The 25099-nt window shown below is 44.2% G+C and overlaps 2 protein-coding genes across 3 annotated transcripts; both read left to right on the forward strand.

The window, feature by feature from the left end:
• Positions 1–1026: 1026 nt before the first annotated feature.
• Positions 1027–5417, forward strand: LOC138622326 (cyclin-dependent kinase 2-associated protein 1). Of its 2 annotated transcripts, none has more exons than XM_069701057.1 (4): positions 1027–1091; positions 3530–3630; positions 4533–4659; positions 4763–5417. In XM_069701057.1, the coding sequence occupies exons 1-4, from the start codon at positions 1064–1066 to the stop codon at positions 4828–4830; spliced, it is 324 nt and encodes a 107-aa protein (XP_069557158.1). In that variant the 5' UTR covers positions 1027–1063; the 3' UTR covers positions 4831–5417. The 2 variants fall into 2 exon arrangements, with proteins under 2 accessions (XP_069557158.1, XP_069557148.1); XM_069701047.1 differs by lacking the exon at positions 1027–1091 and adding an exon at positions 1457–1609.
• Positions 5418–6439: 1022 nt separating this feature from the next.
• Positions 6440–24049, forward strand: LOC138622578 (M-phase phosphoprotein 9). Its single transcript, XM_069701463.1, is given in 25 exon segments — positions 6440–6562; positions 8329–8600; positions 9021–9168; positions 10789–10878; positions 10963–11471; positions 12057–12219; positions 12379–12451; positions 13117–13220; positions 13866–13970; positions 14805–15271; positions 15987–16136; positions 16272–16359; positions 16807–17022; positions 17121–17168; positions 17296–17360; positions 17978–18079; positions 18188–18451; positions 18526–18701; positions 19367–19479; positions 19481–19670; positions 19815–19935; positions 21277–21368; positions 22003–22196; positions 22570–22638; positions 23065–24049. Coding segments are annotated over 24 exon segments (3885 nt in total). The 5' UTR covers positions 6440–6562; positions 8329–8364; the 3' UTR covers positions 23167–24049.
• Positions 24050–25099: the final 1050 nt, after the last annotated feature.

Here is a 25099-nt window from a genome sequence, read left to right on the forward strand (position 1 = left end):
GCTCATTTGTGTGATATTGATACCATTTCTGTTTTATTTTGTAATGTTGCCTGATTCTCATTATAATACTTACAAAACCTAACCAAAAAGCTCTAAAGCCTTGTAGAAAAATCCTTCACTGTTGGAAAAAAAATTGATTTAATGATGTTATTTTAGGTTTTATGAGCAGAATTTAGCCAAGAGTAAAAGTATTCAATGCAGCAGTGCCATAGTTATTTATTGTGTAAATAACATTTGATTTTTACAATTTACATACTTGTGGGGTAGTTTTATTAACAATCCTTCGTGTTTTACATGTAAATCAGATATTTTTGCACATAAAGTTGCTTAAATACCGCTGAAAAATCAATTTAACTAAGTATAAAAAAAAAAGAAGCCTCATGACCACAAATACAATCAAAAGTGTATTAAAACAGCTCATCCAACAAATAAAATGAAATTGACATGACTGGAGGATTTGCATTCAGTCTCATTTAGGTGTTCCTAATAAAGTGGCACCTAAGTGTATAATGCCATATAAATGATTCCCCTTGAATTTCTTTTTTTATTCATTAGACATTTTGTTGGCTTAAAGGGAGTTATAGCTTGTAAATATATTAAAATACAACCTCCAACTCCTTTTATACTAATGTCATGTGAATAAAGTAAGTTATCTTTCTTTTATTTTTTTTTGTATATTGTTTTTGTATTGATAATCACCTTCAATTTTGATATTATAATTAAACAGACTTATTTTCACTGAATCAAACTGCCTGAAGGGGGACAGTCTAGTTTCCAGCTGATGAGCTCCTTTGTTTGGGGGGGGGGGGGGCACAGGGGGGACAGCTCTGCAGGAGTCCGGGGTCACGACACTGGGAGCCGGACTGGGTCACACAAAAAAAAAAAGCCTTTTGCAGTCCAACCATGCGGCCAAGAGGGACTGATGGGAAATAATGTCCTCCTGAAGAGCCCCTTTTAAATGGAAGACCACCACATGTCTCCAAAACAAGAGTTTAACTTTACTTTTTTTTTGTTTAAAGCTGATATTTTTTTATATATATATAAATAAGGAGAAAAAGAAGAAATGGATGCGCCCCCACAGACAAAGACAGGTATCTGCAAACTGCTTCCAGCTGCTCCTTTTCTTTCACACTTTCCTAAAACAAAAGCTTTTTTTTTATTGTCTTAAGTCCTCCGGGTAAAAAAATACAGAAACCTCTAATTACACTAAGCTGATTTTTCTACTTTAAAAAAAATACATAAGTTGTTCAAAAACTATACATATTTAAATTAAAAGTGTTTTAAAAGTGCAGTTTGGAGCGGAACTCGGTGTTAAATGTGGTTAAATGTCAGTAAATGCGTGTAAAACCGTGCGTGAATTCGGTGTAAAATGGTGTTTATTGTGAGCCCTTTTCTTGATAAGCCGCAGTGGATAGTAGCAGAAAGCTCGGTGGGTGTCAATATAAAGTGACGGCCATATTTGCCGGTGCCGCTGTTGTAAACAAAAAGTGAGAGACAGACGCTTCACTGAATTTCGGGTCATTTTTATTTCTTTAATTTACAATGTCTTTGGGAATGTCTTACAAACCCAATGTCCATCAGCACATTCCGGGAACTTCTGGGAACCAGGGTAAGGAGAAAACGGCGGAGAAAAGCGGAGTATCCGTCCGTTAAATCGTCTGTTAAATTCGGGGTCTCGGAGAATACCTGGAGAAAGACCGTGTCTGTAGTTTTTGTCCAGTTATATATATAGGGTCAGATCCTGGGAGCTAGGCTAATTCATATCCGCCATTATTACTAATGTAAAAGAGCGCCATCCGCGTTACGAGGCGGCACAGAAACACGACCGGGATGCGGAGCGAAGGCGGCGGCGGCTCCTAGAAACGGGTTTATCCGTCGTCCGGGGGTCGCGGTCCCGCTGGGTGGGTGCCGTTACACGGTGACAAAAATGTATCACTTGTGTGTTCTTGAGCCAGCCTTGTTCCGTTTCCTCCATGATGCTCCTCGGTCGGAGCTGCCGATTGATCTGCCTCTGACTGGTTTTATGTCTCTTCGAGGACATCTCGCGTTGGAGGCTGAAAATTACAACCGAACAAAGCGGCAGGAGAGCGGCGAGGAGGAGGAAGTGATCAGACCAAAACAGCCAAAAGATCCAAAACAGAAATGATTACAGCTACTAAAACCTTAAATATCTATAGCTACAGGAACTTTAAAAACATGAACAGTTACTGGAACTTTAAAAACATGAACCGCTACAGGAACTTTAAAAATATCAACAGCTACAGGAACTTTAAAAACACTTAACAGCTACAGGAACTTTAAAAACATTAACCGCTACAGGAACTTTAAAAATATCAACAGCTACAGGGAACTTTAAAAACATCAACAGCTACAGGAACTTTAAAAACATCAACAGCTACAGGGAACTTTAAAAACATCAACAGCTACAGGGAACTTTAAAAACATTAACCGCTACAGGAACTTTAAAAACATCAACAGCTACCGGAACTTTAAAAACATCAACAGCTACAGGGAACTTTAAAAACATCAACAGCTATAGAACTTTAAAAACACTTAACAGCTACAGGAACTTTAAAAACATTAACAGCTACGGGAACTTTAAAAACATTAACCGCTACAGGGAACGTTAAATACATCAACAGCTATAGAACTTTAAAAAATGAACAGCTACGGGAACTTTAAAAACATCAACAGCGACAGGAACTTTAAAAACATCAACAGCTATAGAACTTTAAAAACATTAACAGCTACAGGAACTTTAAAAACATTAACAGTTACCGGAACTTTAAAAACATTAACAGTGACAGGAACTTTAAAAACATCAACAGCTACAAGAACTTTAAAAACATGAAGAGCGACAGGAACTTTAAAAACACGAACAGCTACAGAAGCCTTAAAAACATGATTAGCTACTAGAACCTTAAAAATATCAACAGCCACATCAACTTTAAAAACATGAACAGCCACAGGAACTTTAAAAACATCAACAGCTAGAGGAACTTTAAAAACATCAATAGCGAGAGGAACTTTAAAAACATCAACAGCCACACGAACTTTAAAAACATCAACAGCTACAGGGAACTTTAAAAACATCAACAGCTAGAGGAACTTTAAAAACATTAACAGCTACAGGAACTTTAAAAATATTAACAGCTACTAGAACCTTAAAAATATCAACAGCTACACAAACGTAAAGATATCCATCCATCCATCATCTATACCCGCTTTATCCTGAACAGGGTCACAGGGGGAGCTGGAGCCTATCCCAGCTCACTTTGGGCGAAGGCAGGGTCCACCCTGGACTGGTCGCCCGTCTATCACAGACTTAAAGATACAAAATACTTTACTTTTAATAATAATGTATGAGCGTTACAGATCTGCGAAATAACTATTTTTGTTATCAGAATTTGATCCAAAAACATTTAAACCTCTGGAGGAGCTGTATGATTATTTGATTTCATGCCATTCCTGTGTTTGTTGACACCAAACCAGGGCTGACCCACATGTTTGTTGATGTTTGTGTCACCAGTTGGAAGCCTTCAGTCTCCCTCGGCAGCTAACCTGGCCACGTTGCAGTCCTACCGGCCTCTTCTGAGCGACTATGGACCTCCATCTCTGGGATTCTCACAGGTACTTTCATCTGGATTCTACCAATTTTAGTGAAGACTTATAGCCATAATGCAAACATAATTACGAATATTATGTTCATTTTTTTTGCCAATAGATCAAGCGAAACCCAACAAACTGAACTTTTAAAGCGTATATCTTTTTTTGGCCGTAATCAGAGGCATCGTGTTTTCTGGTCGTCCGTCTGTCCGTCTGTCCTTTTCTCGTAAACACAATAGCTCAACAACTCCTCAATGGGATTCTTTTAAATTTGGCACAAAGGTTCACTCGGTCCCAACGATGAACTGAGGTTGTTGTTGTCAAAGGTCAAAGGTCACTGTATCCTCTCACCCGTCCCGTCCTTCCGTCCCATTCTTGTGAACTCGTTGTCTTAAGAACGCCTCGAGGGAATTCCTTCAAATTTGGCACAGACGGTCAAGTGGACTCACGGATTAACTGATTAGATGTTGGGTGGGGGTGAGGGTGGGGAGGTGGGGGGGGGGGCGAATCAAAGGTCGCTTTTAGCTCAGAAACAGAAGGGGAGACTGTAACCATATTTCACATTTGGGCAGATCCTGAATTGGAGACACAAATCTTCTGCGTTTACCTTGAATCTGTCCTGAATGTTTAAATCTTCCGTGCTGTCCAGTTGAAGATGTGTGTGAAGCGTCAACGTTTTAGAATCTGTAGCTTCTTTGCAGCAACATTCATAATTAAACTTCCAAGTCCTCACTTCATATTTTATGAGTCTGGACAGACATGGAGGTAAACTACAACCTGACTGTTGGATGAAGGTTTACAACCAGGAGGCGGTGATTCTGGTTCTAACTGTTCTATAGATCAAGGTTACTCTGCTGTCCCGACAACAACATAAAATGTGTTGCACCTGACTCGGGTTCTGCTCCGGTTCTGCTCCGGTTCTGCAGGGCTCGACCGGCAGCCAAGTGCCTCAGAACAAATATGCAGAGCTGCTGGCCATCATCGAGGAGCTTGGAAAGGAGATCAGGCCGACATACGCTGGGAGCAAGAGCGCAATGGAGAGACTGAAAAGAGGTGGCTGAAATCTTTTAATATGCAGAACGATTCAAGAGCGAAATACAGGCATTAAATAATTCAGAGTTTGTTCATCGAAACGCGTATTTGTCTTTGTTCCCAGGGATCATCCACGCCAGGGGGTTGGTGCGGGAGTGCCTGGCTGAGACGGAGAGAAACGCCAGGTCCTAGCTGACCAGCACACATTCCTCCCTGCAAGACGAACTGCGATTCATGGAGAGAAAACAACATCAATCACCTGCATGGCATTTCCTTTGTGAGGAGGGAAGTAAAGGAACGAAGGACGGAGAAGAGAAGCAAGCTCCTAGAGAAAACAAAACAAAACAAAAAAACGAAACAGAAACAGAAGTCACGACTCCTGAGGGTTCGGCGGTATCATTCAAAATCATGTTCGGGTTATTGGAAATCAGATGAGAGGATAATCGTGTCGTTTTTAACGCCCCACTTTCGGGATCTTAGTTTTGATTCATATTTAAAACATTGGTTTGTGCATGCGAACGGGCCCGTGGGTTAACTGTAGACACTGCATGGCTTGTGCGGGGGTAGATGGAGGTCTTCTTTTTGATAGTATTCTGGTCTGTTTTTCAGACCCCTAGAACACGTGACTGAGTGAATGAGGGACAGAGATGTGCCAAATGCATCGGTTCATTTGTGTTGAGGTGGGTTTTGGTATTAAAAAAAAAAAAAAAAAAAGGAAAATGCTGTTACCTGCATCTTTGTATGTATTTATTACTCAGTGTAATAAATTGTATTTTCAATACGGTTGTCATTGTGATTCACTGGGGTTTAGTGACTTTCAGCCTTGTGGACATGTTTCATACATGAAAACATGTCAGTGAGAGAATCTTTTTTTTACATTTGGCCTTTTAAAGGAATTTAATCAATGATAAATGTCAGCATGACACGGTCGGAAACTGTTGGTAGTTTGGGAAATTAAGTTTGGTATGTCGTGGTACATGATCGGAAAAGGTTTAGGAACCTGTGATCTACATCACCGGGTCCCAGAAATGTGCCTTTACTACATTTTCATAAATACAATAAAGGTTTTACAAATCAGAAACTGTATTTTAAAGAACATTTAGCTCCTCTTAGATAATCCAGTTCAAGTATAACCACCTGTCTCAGTTCAGTGGTTTTGTATCTGATCTAAATCCAATGTAGATGTAGGAAAAAAAACAAAAAGATAATCTAATCCAGGTTTGACCTGACTAAGTATAGTAGCTTTAAATCTGAAGTAGGTCCAATGTGTGTGTGTGTGTGTGTGTGTGTGTGGGGGGGGGGGGGGGGAGCAGTGAAATGTCTCTTGTGCAATTTGACAAAAAGAATACAGGTTTCACAAATCAGAAATTGTTTTACAAAATGTGTAACCTCTCTGTGACAACGTAGCCCAGGTTTAACCAGACTAAATGCATAGGTTTTAGATCCGGACCAGGTCCAAAGTGGTTCAGATGTAAAAACAAATTAGGAGATATGTCACTTTGCTGCATTTTTACAGATTTAAAAGCGGGTTCCAGACAGAGTTATTTAACGTCTAACGCGCTTTCACAGCACGAAGAGGTTCTGAAAACATAAAAAAATCAGCTCCTCGATGGAGGCTAACTTCAGCGTCGTATCGTATTTTAAGTTTCCAGTTGAGTTTTAGAGCCTCAAACATCTGCACGGGTCCTGGCTTTTTGTCCCGACAGATGTGTACGCTTCCGCACGCCAAACAGCCAATAGGAACGTCGAGTGAAAAGTGACGACCAATCACAGCCCTGCATTTCAGATCGCCTCCGGACCAATGGGGAAGGCGGGCTGTGGACGTTAACAGCAGCGGCGATCACTGCAGTGCAGTAGCCAACCAGCAACCAGCTAGCCAACGGGACTACTCAGATATGGATGAACTAATGAACCAAGTCAACGGGTAGGTGAACGACTTCTCACTAGTCCCCTCGCGCGTCCGTCAAACAGCGGTTCTTAGGCGGCTAAATGTCCCCCCCCTCACCCCTCCACCTCGCGCTGTCCGAGCTGTGCTCGCAAAAACCAACTTAGCCAAACTCGGCTAGCTAGCTTCACCATTTAAACTGTCCGTCAGCGGCTGTCACGCTAACGAGACCAACTTCAACCGTCTGCAGCATCAGCTGTGCTGACTGCAGCTAAAGCGGCTCACGTAGCTCGTTTTTTGTTGTTGTTAAACGACCCAAAACGACTGCGTGTCAAATTCTGCCTGTCTGTCTGCCTGTCTGTCTGTCTGTGTTGGTTTGTTTTTTTGGGGGGCCAAGTTAACTAGTTATTTATTAAAACCAGTTGAGACGAGCTCTCTCTCTCTCTCTCTCTCTCTCAGAGGAAACAGACAGGAAACACAGCGGCGGATGTTAATGCGTAACACTGTCACGTTAGCGTGAATATTTGTTAATGTTAGTTATTTATTTATTATTATTATTATTTTTTTTTTAATATATTAGATTAGAAATAAGACCAGGACTGAGTCAGCTCTTGGTTATATTATGTTAAACGCAGCAGTGTCTCATATCAGCTGACCTTATGAATGCTCCCCTTCCCCTCCCTCTATTGTTGTGACAGTTGAGCAACACCTCCAGCTGTTTACTTGAAGTTAGGAAAACAAGAAGTGTTGATTCAGAGGCTGAGCAGCTCTCTGTCTGGCTGCCATTCGTTTTCCTCGGGGATGTCACGGTCATGAAATTTTAACTGATGAATTTAATTATCGCAGGAGTACTTGTTATAGTATGAGCCTGATCATAGTTTAATAATACACATGCACCACGTGAAGAAGAACGAGAAGAGCTAATTACTGGTATTGAACATTGCAACGTAAATCAGCCCCACGTAGGAATTGTAAACAAAATAGGCTGAAATACGATCAGAAGGTTTTGAGACGGTCTCTGTTGCACACAAATGCAACGCAGGAAAAAAAAAAAAAACCTTCATGAGGAAGCATTTCAAGCGTCGTCTCTTGATCAACATCAAGAGTTCAGCACGTTAACGTGACCGCCGGTACGCGAACGTTTGTGATTTCACCACGGACCTGAAACTGGAGCAGAGAAACATCAAGATTTTGGATCAGATTTCGACGCGGGTGTGTTGTCATGCTGGAGAGGCTTGTTGCCATGGCGCCACAAGTTCAGGTGGTTCACAGCGAATGTTTTCCCCTCGGACGCCTCAGAAGGTCCCGGTAGAACTCGGTGTTGACGGTCTGACCGTGGGGGACGAATTCACGGTGACACAACCACCGCCGACGTCAAAGAGAACCCACCTGGTGTCTCCTGACCTGACGCGCCTTCTTCGGTCTTGGACGGTGAAGCTCCGCCTCCTCTCGAAACGGTGAACGTCTCTGAGAACACCTCGCTCGGCACGTCGCTCCATCGCCGTAGACTTTTCCGAAGCATTTCAAGGGTCTCGCGGTGAAATCACAAAACGTTCACGTACTGGCGGTCACGTTAACGTGTGGAACTCAGAATACTTCTTCATGAAGGTCGTTGCTTCCTGCTGCTCCGTGTGCATCGCTGCGCTGCGTTCAACAGGAACAGACTCTGAACTTTTTGATCGCTCCTTGTATAAAACGAATTTACTGACAATAACAGTTGCCAATAATCAAAATGAAACGATGGAAAATGATGTCATTCAGCTTGAATATGTGTCTTAATAATTTGCCCCTCTCTTGGTTTCCAGCTGTCAGACTGACCCCCGCTGCCTGGGCCCATAAACATGTCCACAGATGACAGTATCTCTGAGGACGTGTCCAGCTCGGGGGCCTTGAGCCACTGCCATGCCAGTGCTGACGGGGATGGGGGCAAGGAGAGCGAGACCTCCTTGGTGTCCTCCGAGGGGACGTCGGCCTCAGGGCTGGCCGTCTCGGAGGACAGACACACCACCTCCCAGACAACAGGGGGCACTGTGGAGAGCCGGCCCATGGACATCACACCAGCATGCAACAAGATCAGGTGCAGTAACTGTCAACACGCTTCTGTGTGTGTGTGTGTGTGTGTGTGTGTGTGTGTGTGTGTGTGTGTGTGTGTGTGTAAGATTAAAATCATAGTCAAGCAGAAGATCCAGGAAGGACATTTAATATACAAACGTGTCCATATTATACTTGAATATTTGAATTTATTCCCTGTTTTGCATAATTGTTGCACTTTTCTCAAAAAGGAAATAGAGTCAAGTTGAATATTCACGTGGCAAAAGATTTTCGTCCAAGTTTTGTTTGCTGTTTGAGATTCATGTAGGAGTCGTCTTTTCCGTCCAACTAACGTGTCTTAATTTAGTCTTTTATGATTGATCTGGTTATTGTTTTGTGACGTCACAGATTTCTACACAGCCGGCGAAACGTGTATCCTGAACATGTATCTTCTCCCCTGCTGCAGGAGTCTGTGTCTGAGCACTGATGAAGCCTTCGAACAGGGGAAGAGCCTCCCGTTCATCAACCCGAGCTCCCTGGAGACCCTGAGGGCCCTGGTGCAGGAGATCCAGAGCAGCGGCGAGACGGACCCCGAGATCTGGAAGGATTGCGAGGTGGGAAACGTTCGGCGAGCCTGGAAGAGAGCAGCTGTTGTAGGAAGTCGCGGGCGAAACGCCGATGACGTAACAAAGTGAAAGTTGGAGCTTTGCTGCCGCGGCAGTTGTTGCCGAGCGTTTTGCAGCTGGCAGCCTCGTTTCCGAGCTGTCACTTCTCTTTTCTGTCCGGATCACACCTGACAGTACGACACACACACACATTCACAGACAGTACGACACGCACACACACACACACACACACAAACACACACCCCCCGACACAGCAGCACACTGCAGCTGATCTTTTCAGACACACGAGCTGACATCTTTGATGCTCGACAACACAGAGGCAGTGAGCTGCACAGTTCATCAGGCCGACGGCTGTTTCAGTGTGAATACCTGATGAAAACACACTCATATCTGATTATTAAATCACTCCACGACCAAATCGCCAGAGATTGATCGCTCCTCTTGATATTTTCTTTCTGATGGGAGTTTTGTATTGGAATCGCAAAGCTGCTTCCTTCACAAACGCACGCACATGCATGCACGCACGCACACACACGCACACACACACACACACACACACACACACACACACACACACACACACACACACACACACACACACACACACACACACACACACACACACACGTGTACTCCTGCAGCGTGCAGACAGTTTTCTATTAATGTGTTCACATGCACTTAATTAACTGAGTGATTCTCAGCCACGTCTCCCGGGAGACGCGATCCCTCGGCCGCGCGGCGCAGTCAGGAGGAGGCGTGCAACCTGTTGCGTGTGTGCAAACGCGGGCGTGTTCGCGCCTGCCCTCAGGCGGCCTGTTGGGTCGACATACTGCGAGTTCATCCTGCTTCAGTTGTTGTTTCCCAGATGTAGCATGCTAGGAGGGTTAGCCTTTGAAGCTACACCCGATGTGCGATTTTTTTTTTTTAAATTCTTGGATTGATTTTGTACGAGGTGTTAGCTCACAGGTTTTAATCATCCCTCCAGCACGGAGGAACATATCGACCCATGAACTCTGTGTACAGCTATTCTCCTCTTAAGCAGCCTCCAGGAGTTCAGATAAATTGGTAAAATTCAGGCACATTCATATTTTATTACCTCAAAAAGGTAAAGATCTCCTCCGGACGTGTTTTAAGACGCAAACATTCTCTACTTGGAAGAATAATTTGTGTTGATTAGCTTCTTTCTTTTTTTTTTTCCTATATAGTTCATTCACATTCTTTAAACATTTACCTCATTTATTTTTCCCTCACTGAAAAATCAAGAATCTATGAATAAGCAATTCAGGTTCATCTCCTACTTTGAGGCAAATATATGAAGTGCACGTGTTCCTTTTGTCTAACGTAAACACGTCCGATCATCTGTATCGGTGTGTAACTACTCGTCTCGTTGTGCGTGTAAATTCTCTGACACACTCTGAGAGTTGCTCTCGCGGTTCAGACAGTTCAGGACCGTCATAAGTCGTGTTAGTCGCTGCAGTCTGAAGACGAACCGCCCGTCGGCCGGCGCGTATCGACAGTGATGAACATGACCTTGGCCGACCCACGGCGGGTTCGCGTCTCGCTGTGAGTAACGACAGCACGTGACGCCGTCTGTTTTGCCTCCATCAGGGTCGGTGGCTGCATCTGTTTCAGCTGGTGGAGAAGCAATACCAAGAGCAGATACTGGCTCAGCAGGAACAGTACCAGTGCCAAATACAGGTGAGGCTGCGTTCTCCCTCGCGCGTGCTGCGTTCCGACGTTTCTTTTTCCAGCGAAATTAACGATGTGCTTTTTGTTCTCCAGCTGATTCAGGATGAAATTAAGGCCCTGGTTCAGCTCCAGAACCGGCAGGGCAGCATCCACCCGCACGGCGACTTCTCTCCGACTGCGCTGACCAAAACCTCCCCCAACACAAAGGACTATATTTTCCCCCTCATCTCCGGCGACTGCGCCGCCCCCAAACGTGTGCCCAGTGACAATGACAACCTGGCACTGCCCGTCCACGCTCCCTTCAGATCCCCCTCGCCGCCGCTCCCCAGATCAGAGAACGCCAACCAGGGCGAGGAGCGGGCCACCACGGTGCTCAGCAGCGGGTACGGGACTCTGTCTGCCTGGGAGTCCGGTTTGGAACCGGCCGGGTCTCCGGGGGAGGATGAGGATGTCGGTCAGGGAGGGGAGAAGCATCACTGGTCCTCGGACTTCCAGGAGGACACGGAGACCCCTCTGATCGGGTGCCAGCAGGGTTTTTCCACCGAGAGGAGACTCGGCGTGACCGAGACGAACCCGTCGGTGCACCAGCAGAAAACCTCCGGGTACGTCTGGGATCTTTCTAGGACACGAATCTCTGTTCTTTAAAGAGGTCCTGGAGGTTTTTTAGAAACGAATAAAAGCATCTCTTAAACCTCAAACATTGATTGTAGCTGTTTTAATGATATTATCAGGAATTATTATGGTACGAGGTGCGTTCAAAAAGTTCAGAGTCTGTTCCTGTTGAACGCAGCGCAGTGATGCACACGGAGCAGCAGGAAGCAACGACCTTCATGAGGAAGCATTCCGAGTGTCCTCTCTTGATCGACATCCAGCACCTGAGTTCCACACGTTAACGTGACCACCGGTACATTTGCGATTTCATTATGGACCTGAAACTGGAGCAGAGAAACATCACAGTGCTGCGTTCAATGGCAACCCGTCTCAAACTGTTTTGATCGCACGTCACCGTTCAGATCAATTTCACTGATATCGTTCACATTTTGGACCATATGAGGTTGAAACAGGTATTAAATTGAATTTAATCTGGTATTAAAACGTCTCACAGTCTTAATTTTAGTTGGCTGAAACCCTGTAAAGATTTCTACCGCATCTGTCTTGAGTTATAATGTTTCTCCTCACCATGACAGCAGCCAGCAGTTGACCTCCTGGGCCCAGAGGCAGAAACTCAGGCCCAAGAAGAGCAAAGCAGGACAAGTTTCACCCCAAATCCCTGAGCAGCGGGAGCGGCCTCGCAGCCCGGGAGAGTCCCACAGACAAACCGCGACGGAGAGCGGCGACCACCGGGAGCAGGTATGAGTCCCAGAGCGCCGACAGCTGCTCCTTCAGCTCAGAGGGGATTATAATATACAGATAAGAGGACCTGGTGTTTATCGCTGTCCTGCATCTGGAGCCGGTTTGTCTTCGGTGCCTGTTGTCCTGATTACGTTCCTCGTCTCTGTCGGGTTTCAGCAGCGAGTGGCCGGGACGTCGTCCAGCTCTTTTCCCCTGAGGAGGAGCGACAGCCTGATGTCCGAGGCATCAGGTAACAAATCACTGACTCAGACAAAACACCCAGCAGCACGGCTCAAACAAGGGGGAAATGAATAAAACACAAATACGTGACTTATTTCCTCAAATTTCATGTTTGTGTTTGTTAGTTTTTCTTCATCAATAATCTGGGCCCTCACCTGGCACACTTCCTGTTTTGTCTGATTCATGTTGCCATATAGCTCATCATTTTTAAGTTTTATGGGCATTAAAAGATATTAAAGGGGGTCTTCAGTGAGTTTTGGTGCGTGTCACTTCACCTGACACCTTTCGTACAAGCAGCACAAGGCAGTCGGCCTCAGTCTGGGGGAATTGTGATATTATGTCCCATAGTTTGACATTTTATAAGTCATTTAATTTATCGTCATTTGTGTAATTGTTTGGGACTATTTTTAGCTGTGGAATAATACACGTATCGGGAATTGATGTGTTTTTATTTTTATATTTTTCATATTTGGTCAACAGTGGAGTAATACGATATTTCAGATACACAAACACAGTTCTTCACAGTTACGTTCATGGTTAGTTTTGGTATTTTTTTTAATTGGATTTGTTGACAGTAAGAAGAACAAATAATCTTACCAAAAATAAACATGTTATTTCAAACTACTATAGAAATGATTTAAGGAGACGATAAGAAACGTCCTGTGTCTGTTTTAGGCCTCACTTACTGGCGTCTGAATGACTACGACCTCTACCGCCCCCTACCGGAGAGCTTCGACAGCGGTGCCTACCTCCTCCTGCAGGAGGCCTCCATGAGTCTGGTAAGTAACAAGATTACCGCGCAGTAACAGTCTGACTCATCAGTGGTAAATATACTTGACATGAAATTAAACCATTGATACAACTGAATACACAAGATGACCTCTGACATAGGGATGGGACATGAATCCAGAATTTTCAAATAGTCGTTAAAATGAAAAAAAAAAAATAGCACATTGCGACTATCGTTCATCCTTGTTTTCACTTTTTGGCATCGTTGCCTGGTTGTAATGTGTTGCTCCTGTCAGAAGGTGGCGGTAGTGCACCTAAAAGCTGTTTGCAAACCACCATAAAACAACATCAGGAGAAGAAGAACACGGAGCTTTGCAGGCGAAACTTTCTCTCTGAGATTAGATGTCACGGTGTGAACAGCAGAAAACAGAAAAAGATGACTACAGTCAACAGGAGTGCAACTCCTTCAAAATAAAAGCAGATTAGGTGCCGCCGAACGCTGGAAGAAGAGCAGATCTACCTGTCTAAGGGGGCGAATAGTAGATTAACAAGCGAATATTTCCGAGCGACTTTCGAATAGCATTTTTTGCTTTGTGTGCCCGTCCCTGCTCGAAGACGTGTTCGGCTACCTGTACACGGTGAAGTGATGGTGGTCTGAGTCCACCCGTGATCACGTGTCTTCTCTCCCGTCTCAGGAGCCTCGGCTGTCTCTCAAAGAGATCTACCAGAACAACAAGAGAGCCGACTGTAAACGCTCCGACTGGGAGGGCTCGGTCACTTCCTCTCCTTCGTCGCCACAGGTACGTCACATGACTAAATCCAGTATATTTGATTAATCCTGTTTTGATAAGTATTGGTGCGTCCACATAACATTTACACAGTGAGATTTTTTTCTGGTTTAGTTCAGAAAATGACGTCTGACGTTTAAAACCAGGAAAACACGACTCTTATGTCACATCACGATTCTGGATGAAATGAGAATCAGGATTTGTTGTTTTTGCTTTGAATTGAGATCACGATTCTCTCTCAAGATTTAAAAAACAATATAAATGTTTATTGCACTCATTTACCTGATAAAGAATAAAACTAATCTAATGGTGTCTGGTAGAAGACAGGTGTTCTGCCGACACGTTGAGAATTACATTCATCTTGCACGTTGTTCTTCATATTTTGGTACGTTTTGTCCCGACAGTTTGAATTATCTATTATAAATATATATAATATACTAATATATTATATATTTTATGATGGATTATAGACTATGCAGCAGCATTCTAGAGAAAAACGCAGGATTATTGGGTTGTTTTGGAAACAAAGAAAGTTTTCTCATGTAATGAAAACAAGAACCAGAAAATACAGACTTGTTAATCTTACTGGCTACATGTCATATCCATACGTTCACATTTTTATCTGTTCAATTTATTAATAATAAGAAATGCGTGAATATTTATATGACGTTTGATCTCACTTTTATTTAATTCATTGTACAAAGTAAAAGTCATAGTACATTTTAAAAGGATGTTTACTGTAATGCTGATGGGATGGATGTTTGTTTTTGTTTGTCATGTTGTGCCTGCTGTGTTTTAAATCAACTTTTAGTCCTTTAGTCTGAGCTGAGACTCTTTGTGCTTCAGGTGTTGACTTTGGACCCGGCAGCCAACACGCGTCAGTCGGACCGAACCTCCGGCTTCACTTCGCCCTCTCGCTTCAGCAGCCCGTCGTTCGCCGCTCAGCCCCACCTCTACCCGCGAGTCGGGACGCCCGTGACCCCCGACAGCATGGCGGGGAGCAGTCCCAACCCCGGAGACACCGACTGCATCTCTGACACCTCCAGTGTTTCCGCTGCTGGACCTTCGCCCTCTAAGGTGCAGAGCTCCTGGGGAAACGCAGTCCCGCCTACCTCCCAGGATAAGGCCCCGCCCCCCCACACATCCAGCCAACAGTGCAGACCCAGTGCCCCCTTAGCCAGCGAGGAGGAGGGCAGCCACACCCACACCAGCACCCTGAAGCCCGGTTCAGCCTCCGGAGGGACTCTACGGCCGTCAGTCAGTCCTCATATGGAGAGAGCTTCGTCCCTGGAGGATCCTGTAGTCCTCTCTCTGTGAGTGTAACAATTAATCAATCAATACATCAATTGATCAATCAGTTCATCATCCATCCATCCATCCAACCATCCATCAGTCAGTTCTCACATAGAGAGCTTTGTCCCTGGAGTCCTCTCTGTGAGTGTACCAATCAATCAATACATCAATCAATCAATATACCAATCAATCAAATAATCAGTCAGTCAGTCAGTCAGTAAATCAACCAAACAATCAACCAGTCAACCAACCAACCAATCAAACAACTAATCAACCAACCAACCAACCCATCAAGTAATCAACCAACCAACCAACCAACCAGCCAGCCAATCAATCAACTAATCAACCAACCAACCAACCAACCCATCAAGTAATCAACTAAACCAACCAATCAACCAACCAACCAACCCACCCACCCATCAACTAATCAACTAGTCAATCAACCAACCAACCAATCAATCAATCAACTAATCAACCTACCAACCAACCCATCAACTAATCAATCAGCCAAACAATCAAGCAGTCAACCAATCAACCAACCAACCCATCAAGTAATCAACCAACCAACCCAGCCGTCCATCTTCCATCTTTGCATCCCTTCAGATGCAGCAGGTTGAGTAATTTAGTCCAGACTTCCCCACCAACGTTTTCCAGCTCCATCTGCTCAGACAGACAGAAGTCATCTTCTCTGCAAGGTTTCTTTAATCTTCTCCTTTTGTGATTTGTTTCTTCCAGACTGAGGCAGAACCTGAGAGAGAAGCACTCTCGACATGTGGCCGACCTGAAGGCTTATTATGAGTCGGAGATCCAAGCTCTGCGAGACAAACTCCAACTCAGAGACCTGCCGCAGGACTTAGAGAAGAGCAACCGGGCCCTCGCACAAAGGTTCTCATTTACTCTCTATATACATTTTATGTAGTTTATTTGATAATTTTTTTAAACCCCAGAGTTGTAAACAAACAGGTTTTTTTGAGTCATGTTATATATATTTGTTTGTTGTTGTTTACTGTTTATCTGCAGGTGTAAACATCTGGAAACAGCTCTGGCTGAAACCACCAGCCGTATTCAAGAACTGGAAGCAACGAACAGCTCGCTGGAGAAAAAACTGGTAATCCTCCAAATTAGTTTGACATTAATGTGTTTTTAGTCCTAATCAATCATTTTTGTTTGTTTGTTTGTTTGTCTTTGGAACAAACAAAAGAAATAATTTTTTTGCTCCTGAAGACGTCTTAATATATCATTAAATTGATAGATTTGAATTAATAAGGTCCTGATTTGAACATCAGTGTTTTGTTTTTGTGTCGCTGAAACAGCCAACTCTCCGAGAACAACTATTTGTTTTTTAATGTTGTGATCTCCAAAAGAAAAATGCCTGCAGTTAATTCCTGCAACTAGCGGAAGCCGCATGTTTTGTTTTCTTAAAAAGGTTGTTCCCCAGCAAGAGTTTCTAATTCACGAAACAACTTCCTGGTGTCTGCAAACACACTCTGAGAAGTAGGACAACGATTCATGTAAATAAATGAAACGCGAACCTTCCCTGTGGTGTGATTTTCAGGCCGACTGGCCGGAGCGCTACGCCGTAGCGGGAGCCACCGTGAAGTCTCTGCAGCAGCGACTGGAAGAGAGCAAACGTGCGGGCAAAGAGAAGGACGCCCTGGCGGCGTGTCTGAAGACCCGCGTGCGGCAGCTGGAGGAGGCGGCGCAGAAAGCCGGCAGGGAGGCCGACGAGAAGGAGGCCAGGAGGGAGAGGGAGTACAAGATGCTGCAGGAAGTGAGTCTCTCGGCCCTCGACCGTCGGTCCCTGAGCCACCCGCGTCGGTTTGAAGTGTTCCCCCACGTTAAATTCACGTCTCCGTTTTGTCTCCTCAGCTGCTGGTAGAATACGACTCTCTGATGAAGGAGCACGAGGGAGTGAAGGTAGCGACTCTCTCGCGGCAATCCACACATTTTATTATTTTTATTATCAGTGAAACATGTTAAATAATGTTAACGGCGATCAGCGAAATCTGAACGTCACGTCTTCGTTCTCATTTTGTGCCCGCAGAACAACCTGCTGTCGACAGAGAACAAGCTCGTCGATGCAAATGATCAGATATCAGAGCTGAAGAGGTGAGTGGAGCGGCCGCAGAGTCAGACAACAACACTTTCTTGCTCAATGTTAACTAAGTTTGGACTTCTGTGAGTTTGTGACGTCACAAACTCAGGCTCATGTCACACGAGTAAACCCGCTGGTGAACCTCTTACCTGGAAGGAAATCACAGAGCGGTCATTCAGTCACGGCGCTAACAAGGTACATGACCAGAGAAACCTGTGGTTGGTTCAAGGTATATGTCACGCAAACTATCAGCCAATCAGAAGAGAGGATCATTGATATCAATGCATCTTAAAGACAGACACAAAACCACCTGCTGTTGGTGGAGCTGCAGAGAGGCGATGTAAAACTACATTTAGATCATTTTTGGTACCTAAAACAATGAGAATATTTTCTGATGAAGATCAAGAAAATAAAACACCAGAAAAGTGTAAAATATGGGGCCTTTAAATATTGCAGGAAGGAAACAGACACAGGCTCGGTGAGGTGAAAAGAGCTGCAGGGGATAGACGTGTACGGCGGTTAATGACAAAAGAAAACCTCCATCGGTCATCGGGGTGAACAAAAACCTCTGTACGTCATCTCTCCACGTGGGATCAGTTGATTTATCGTGTCTCTTGTCTGAACCCCTCAGAGTGATCTTCAAGCTGGAGTCTCAGGTGAAGCAGCTGGAGCACGAGAACCAGGCCAGAGCTCGCTACGCCTCCCACAGCAACACACAACCTTCAGGAGCCGGGTGAGTCCTCAGGGAAACACAAAGAGTTCAGCGTCGGAAACACGGAGTTCAGTTAAATAACGTGTCAGAATCACTGCTCATTACAACAATACCGAATATCCTCCACAGTCTTTTCCACCATCCCGACCTGCTGATGTCTCCCAGTAAATATAAGGCGGAGCCGGACGTCACCCGCAGGAAGTCGCCGTGTCCGCTGTCCGACCATCCGACCAGCGGCAGGAAGTCGCCGTGTCCGCTGTCCGACCATCCGACCAGCGGCAGGAAGTCGCCGTTCCAGCCGAGTCTCCACAAGAGGTCGCCTTATCCGTTAAGCGATTCTCCGTCGGGAGGCGGGAGCTCCGTGGACACGTCCTCCGCCGGCGGGAGCTGGAGGTCGGTCTTTACTCTGGTGGACGTTTACCTCAAGAGACGGTTCTGAGTGATGTACTGAGGTTCTGCTCCTGCAGGTGCGCGTCTCCTCCGGAGTGTGAGCAGCCTCCGCCTCCGAGCCGACACCCGGAGCAGCGGGAGGCCGGGCGGAGGGACGGATCCAGCGCCCTGACGCCCATGATGAGGGCCCTCATAGAGCTGGAGGAGACCAGAGCGACGGAGGGCCGGGCCCCCTGTAAGAACACCTCCACCTGTACGAATCGTTCTCAAAGACCACGTTATGAGAGGAACGTGTCCAATCTAAATGGAAAATTCCTCAAATTTGGCCCAAACGTTCAGCCGGACTTAAAGATGAAGTGATTGCATTTTAGTGGCCAGAGGTCGCTGTAGCTTCGTGTCCGTCCCATTCTTGTGAACGTGACGCCGTAACTGAGGAACAGAAGAATTGGTGACTCTGATCTTGATTGTTGAGATTTTCTGTGTGTCGGGTTAAAGATGAAACATCCACCTTTTACAATCTGTAGCTTCTCTGCAGAAACATCCAGATTTGAAGCATCGTCTGCTGTCATGGCAACAACTTTATGTTCTCTCCTAAAATCGGGCAAATTTCTTCAAAGTCTTCACAACATTTATTATATGAGTCTGGACAGACTTGGATGTAAACTGTAACTTGTCTGGTTGGTGGAGGGAAACAAACACGAGGTGGTAATTGTAGTTATTAAGGGAATGTCAGACTCCTGAATCACTGCAGTCCAGACACACACACACACACACACACACACACACACACACACACACACACACACACACACACACACACACACACACACACACACACACACACACACACACACACACACACACACCATCCACCTCCTCTCACCGTACTGTATGTGACACACACTTCTGTCTCTGCAGGGGTCGGCGGTCAGAGGACCACCGTCGGGTTTGTGGAGCGGAGACTCAAGGAGACGATTCAGGAGCGAGGACAGGTGGAGAAGGATGTGGTGAAACCTGGAGGAGGAGGAGGAAGGAGGAGGAGGTGGAGGAGGAGGAGGAGGAGGGGCCGTATCCGGAGCCGAGCGAGGAGGTCCGATGGGTCGCGGTGGAGCGGAGAGAGCTGCAGCTCTGCTGAGAGCTCAGAGGAGTCTGTCTCCGGAGGGCCACAGATCGTCCTCACTGCCTCCTCCAGCACAGAGAAACATGCCCACAGTGACTCCCAGTAATACTCCCTCTCCTTTAAATCCACTCAGACACAAGAGTCATCATTTTGCTATATGCGACACCTTTTTGTTCCGCTCTTTCTTATAATTGTGACTCTGATATTTTAGTTTGAAATCCTGCTATTTCTTTCTCCTCCGTGCAGCGAAGAGAGAGATGTTACTGGCGCCCAGGTCTGCCAAGTCCAGCCCCAAACGCTGCCCCTCCGAGAACTACTCCACTGCGTTCAGTCACCTGATGCCCCGCGAGGAGCACCTGCGCAAAAGGTGAGAACCTGCTCATCGCAACAAACAGCTTCGTCTCGGAACAGGAAGTGAGGTCAACTTCAAACAGGTTGAACATCGTAGAGATTTATTTTGCTGGATGGTGTTTTAACCATCTGAAAAATGATGTGTGCAGAAGTGTCTTAAGCTGCAATACCACCGAGTGACACTAGAGGTCGGCTCCAAAAAGCCTCCGGCTCCATAGACTCCCATTCAACTTCTCTCATCAAATACAAAGTCAATAAAAATGTCTCCACCAGTTATCTTGGTGTTGTTCGCTAAAGTCACTCCTTCTTATTAGTTTTCTGGAGGTTCATCTGAAAATAATCTGTCATTAATTAGAAAATAAGCTTAAAAAAGATGCGTTTTTGGAGGGGGGGGGGGGGCGTGTCTGTTTGATTGACAGGCCTGTGGTGCAGTCAGGTTACAGCTATTGGTGGGCGGGACGTAGTATTGTCAGGTTTCCAATCAGATCAGTCAGATTCACTACTGGCTCCTCCCCCAGCTCGTCCAAATATGGTCACTTCCTGCTACAAACTGCTCCAAACTAGCAAGATGCCGACTGACAAAATCTGAACTGGAAGCTTAATAACGGTCACAAACCGACGGGTGACGTCACCGTTTGATTGATATTTGAAACATTGTCTGCTGTCAGTCATCTTTATTGGCCGAGCATGTGAACACGTATTAATCCGTCTCTACATTTATTAAATGAGTTTGGACCGACATGGAGGGAAACGACTGCTGCGACATGTTTCATCGTTTCACTCGGTTGCCGTTTGTCTTCTTCTTCTGGTCCGAGGGAGGATTTAGTTGATGGTTGCACTTTGAAAGTCATCTTCGTCATCTTCGTCACTCAGCGTGATGGACGTCGTGTCACTGAGATCAAGAATAGAACAAACCGGAGGCGAAGACAGGGACACGTCCCTCTTGTCTCAGCTACTGCTTCACGAACCTTTAATTTAACACTCAGTAAACTGAAGACACAGCTGAGGTGCAGTAACGCTTTACTGGCTCATATTCAGAGGTGCAAAATATACACATTTTATCAATATTGTGATTTTAGATATCATAATATTTTAACATGGAGATTTTTTTTTTTTCTGGTTGCAAATAAAAAATACAATTAGAGCAGGCAGAGATTTTGAGAAAAATCAGTAAATGGGGGGCATCCGAAACGAACAAAGCCGCCGTAACGTTCTCGTTCACACTTTTAATTTTAGATGACCGCTTGTGAATCCGATCAACCAGGAAACAACAGCGGGACGTGAAACACGAACAGCTCATCCACGTCGGCCCCCGAACGAAGCGGTTAAATGACGCTTGTTGTTTGCTGTTCTGCAGGTTGGACGGACCCGTGGACAAGAGGCGTCACTCCTTCCACAGCAGCAGTCCCAGGAAGAGACTCCAGTTTTCATCAGTAGACAGAGAAGACGGTAACGTAGCGTTCAGTCACTTCTTCTGCTGCTCCGTTAACACGTTTAAAAACTTTTTTTTTTTATTTTTTACTTTGGACTTTAACCAGCTGCTCCTGAAGATCTCCTGCATTTTGAACTACCGCCGCTTTTATAATGCATGTTGCTTTTTTAATGTTTTAACTATTTATTGTATTCATTTTAAGCATTTTATTTCTTTTCTATATTATTTAAATTAGATCTGGTTTTATGTGAAACACTGCGAAACGTGTCAATTTCTTGCTGTAAAACACTGCGCTGCATTTCTAGTATGAAAGATGCTATACAAATAAAGTTTATTATTATTATTATCATTATTATTCAAGGCTTCTTCAGTTCAACTCTTCCAGATGAGAAGTGAAATGTCTCGAAATGAAACTTAAAGAAGTCCAGTTGTCTTCATATAAAACTGATTTTGTTGTTGTTTTTAAAAGTGACGTCTCAGCAGTTTCATGTGGTTTGAAGGGAAACTGTATGCAGTGGAAAACCAGATCCAGAAAAATGTCTGGTACCAAAAGTCCAGTAGAATAGAGTCGGTACCATCACTGTATTTTTATGTGAAAGTTGTTCCTCGCCAGAATAAATAAGTCCAGTTTGGTCCCTGCGTCCCTCTCAGACCTGCAGGAGGCCTCCGGCAGCCTGAACTCCCAGGACGGGAGCTCCCAGCTGGGCTGGGAGGAGCCGGTGTTCTGTGGTGGTCCTGGTCTGCAGGACTCCGTTGAGTACCCGGCCCCTCTGATCCTGGACCGACTGCAGTCTCTGTCCGAGGCCGAGAGGCTGCTGGACGAGCTGACGCAGGAGAAGCTGCAGGTCAGTCTGAAGGATCGACTCGTCACGCTGCAGGTTACTGTGACTCAGCAGGAAACAACACAGAACCACTCTGACCTCTAATGTCTGACACAGAACCACTCTGACCTCTGACCTCTAATGTCTGACACAAAACCACTCTGACCTCTGATGTCTGACGTAACGGGGCTGTCACAGTTTTTATACCTCTCCTCAATCACTTCCATTTAGAAAAAGTGCCCCCCCCCTCCCCCCCATACTCCTCCTCCTCCTCCTCTTCCTCACTCTAATCTAATGACTTCAGTGTTTCAGTCGATCGTCTGCCGGCTGTTTCATCAATATGATTATTTTTGTTCATTAATAATTCGTGTGTGTGTGTGTGTGCGTGCGTGTGCAGATTGAGGCAGCTCTGAGCCGGATGCCCGGAGCAGGAGGCAGAGTGAGTCTTCAGACCAGGTTAGACGAGGTGAGTTACCACGGAGACACGATTATCACTTTTTGATTATCTTCATATTCAAATTTCACATCGAGCTCACGAGTTCCTTTTAAACGCAGCAAATGTTTATCATCTTAGTTTGGCTTGTTAGAATGCTAATGCTCGCTAACTAGCGCTAAATATAAAGTACAGCTGAGGGGAATGTTTTTACGTTTTACCCGACGGTGGCGCTAAATGAAAAGTCACAGGATCTTTAAAATCATCAGGGTTCACCCTCAGAGCACCACGAGTATCTGAACCAAACTTCGATAGTCTGGAGCGACAGCGCTGCGAACAGCTCGTCGTCACATTTCAGAAGCTGGAATCTGTTTTTTTTTAAGTGTTGTTGTTGTTGTTTTTTCTGATAAACAAACGATCTGCCGTTTATCGAAGTCGCTGCTGCTCGTCCGTCCTCAGGTGGCCTTAGAGAATCGTCTGGAGAGACTGAACCGTGAGCTGGGATCCATCCGGATGACTCTGAAGAGGTTCCACGTCCTCCGCTCCTCAGCCAACGTATAGCAACGTCTGTGTTTTCCACATGCGTGTCTTTTGTTTTTTTCTACGCAGCACTGATTGTCCGTCCGTCCGTCTGTACAGCGACTCCACGACATCCTTTTATACGTACGACTTCTTACTCGGGGATATTTTTTTACATGTCGGAAAAATATTGCACATTTTTGGAGTATATTTTTAGTAAAGCACAGATTTGTAAAGCCGTTTACTTTTTTAGTCACAGACGTATTAATATGATTAATTCCGCGCCATATTCAGGAGCAGATTTTTAAAATCGGCTCCCTAAACGATCAAAACAACTTTCCAGCAGAGACCTTCATCCACTTGGGGAAAATATCACTGCCATGTTTGGTTCTACGTTTATGGAGATTTTTTTTTTAAATGTTTTTCCATTCGACATAACCGGAAGTGTATTTAAAAAAAAATGTTTTTAAGTGTCAAATTTAAATTGTACTTGTTTATTTGTATTTAATTTATGATTTTTATTTTTTACCTTTTGCTTTGGGCCAAACTCCTTGAACTTGAAGGAAACATGTGTTTACTTGGATTAAATGTCCTGGTTTTTTTTTTGTTTTGACTTTATTTAGTTTCAGTACTGGACCCTCCGGTTTAAAGACCAACCAGCACACACACACACACACACACACACACACACACGCACACACACACACACACACACACACACACACACACACACACACACACACACAGCTCCATCCTCAGTCGGCTGTTTCCTCCTTCAGCGATGCTCGTGCATGCACTGTCTTGCACTGCTTCCTTTTTGCCATGCAGGTTTCCTACGATGACATGAACTTCACTGGAACTGTAATGTTGTTGCACAATAAATTACGATTTTGTTTTTTAATAAATAACAAAAGTATTACTCTTCTTTTACGGTCATCACAACAGACCAGTTTGTTTGTCCTGGAGTAAAACTGATTCTTCAGGACAAAACATGATGAACATTTTTTTAATGGTGAAATAAATCTTGTCGATGAAGGGAACACGTCATTTTATCATCTTTTTTCCAAAATATTTAAAAAATGTCTTAAATGAGGTTTAAGTTTAAACAAAATAACCAAAAATACTTTGACAGAAGTTAGAAGAACGCCCCATTAGACCTTAAAAAGGAGAGAAATCACATCATGCAGTATATGAATATTCGGGGTGTCCAGATCTGCTTGTTAATATATTTGACAAGGGCAATTACAAATAAAATAAAAATCTTTCAGTTCTATTTCCACCATTATTTAGCAGCTAAAATGTTTCAAACCTTCATGTGAAACAATACAATTCATGGTATATTTATCTCAGAAAAACAAACAAACATTGAAAGCCACACATAAATGTACAAATATGATATATATTAAATTAATTCAGGTTTTATAATTATATTATTTTAAATCAACATCATTTAGATTTTCAAACTAGCCTAGAAGTAAATCTTTTTTGATTTCCCATCACATTGATTTTATTTTCTCTTCTGGCATGTATTTCTTTTTTTTTTTTTTTTTGTACCTGAAATAAATAAATTCACTTCAGTTCATGATATTATTAAAATGAACCTTCCTCTGCAGCGTCTTTAGTTAGTTTATACGTGAAAAGAAGTAGTTCATTAACCTAAATTAAGGTAATTTCAATATGTGAAATTTGAAGTTTATAGCTGCAATCGTTTTTTTTTTAGGTTTTTTTTTTAGAATTAATGTAAATTTCTTCAATACCCTCTTTTATTTTTTTGGGAGTGGAACTTGTTGTGCATCAAAACCTTAGTACTGAAATTTGGTACATTTGTAGGAAAAAAGTGTAAAATAGTTTAATCATTTATACTTTATAAGTTAATGTTTTCAGGACATAAAACGAAAAAAAAAAAAGAAGAAATCCCTAATTTCTCATTGGTTTTTGTTTTAAGTCTTTGTTTGATGTTGTGCAGCACTTTAAT

Source organism: Brachyistius frenatus, unplaced genomic scaffold (assembly GCF_029030835.1).
Source record: "Brachyistius frenatus isolate BFR_SWC_R1_liver_20210118 unplaced genomic scaffold, ASM2903083v1 Contig_3, whole genome shotgun sequence".
Lineage (NCBI taxonomy): Eukaryota > Metazoa > Chordata > Actinopteri > Embiotocidae > Brachyistius > Brachyistius frenatus.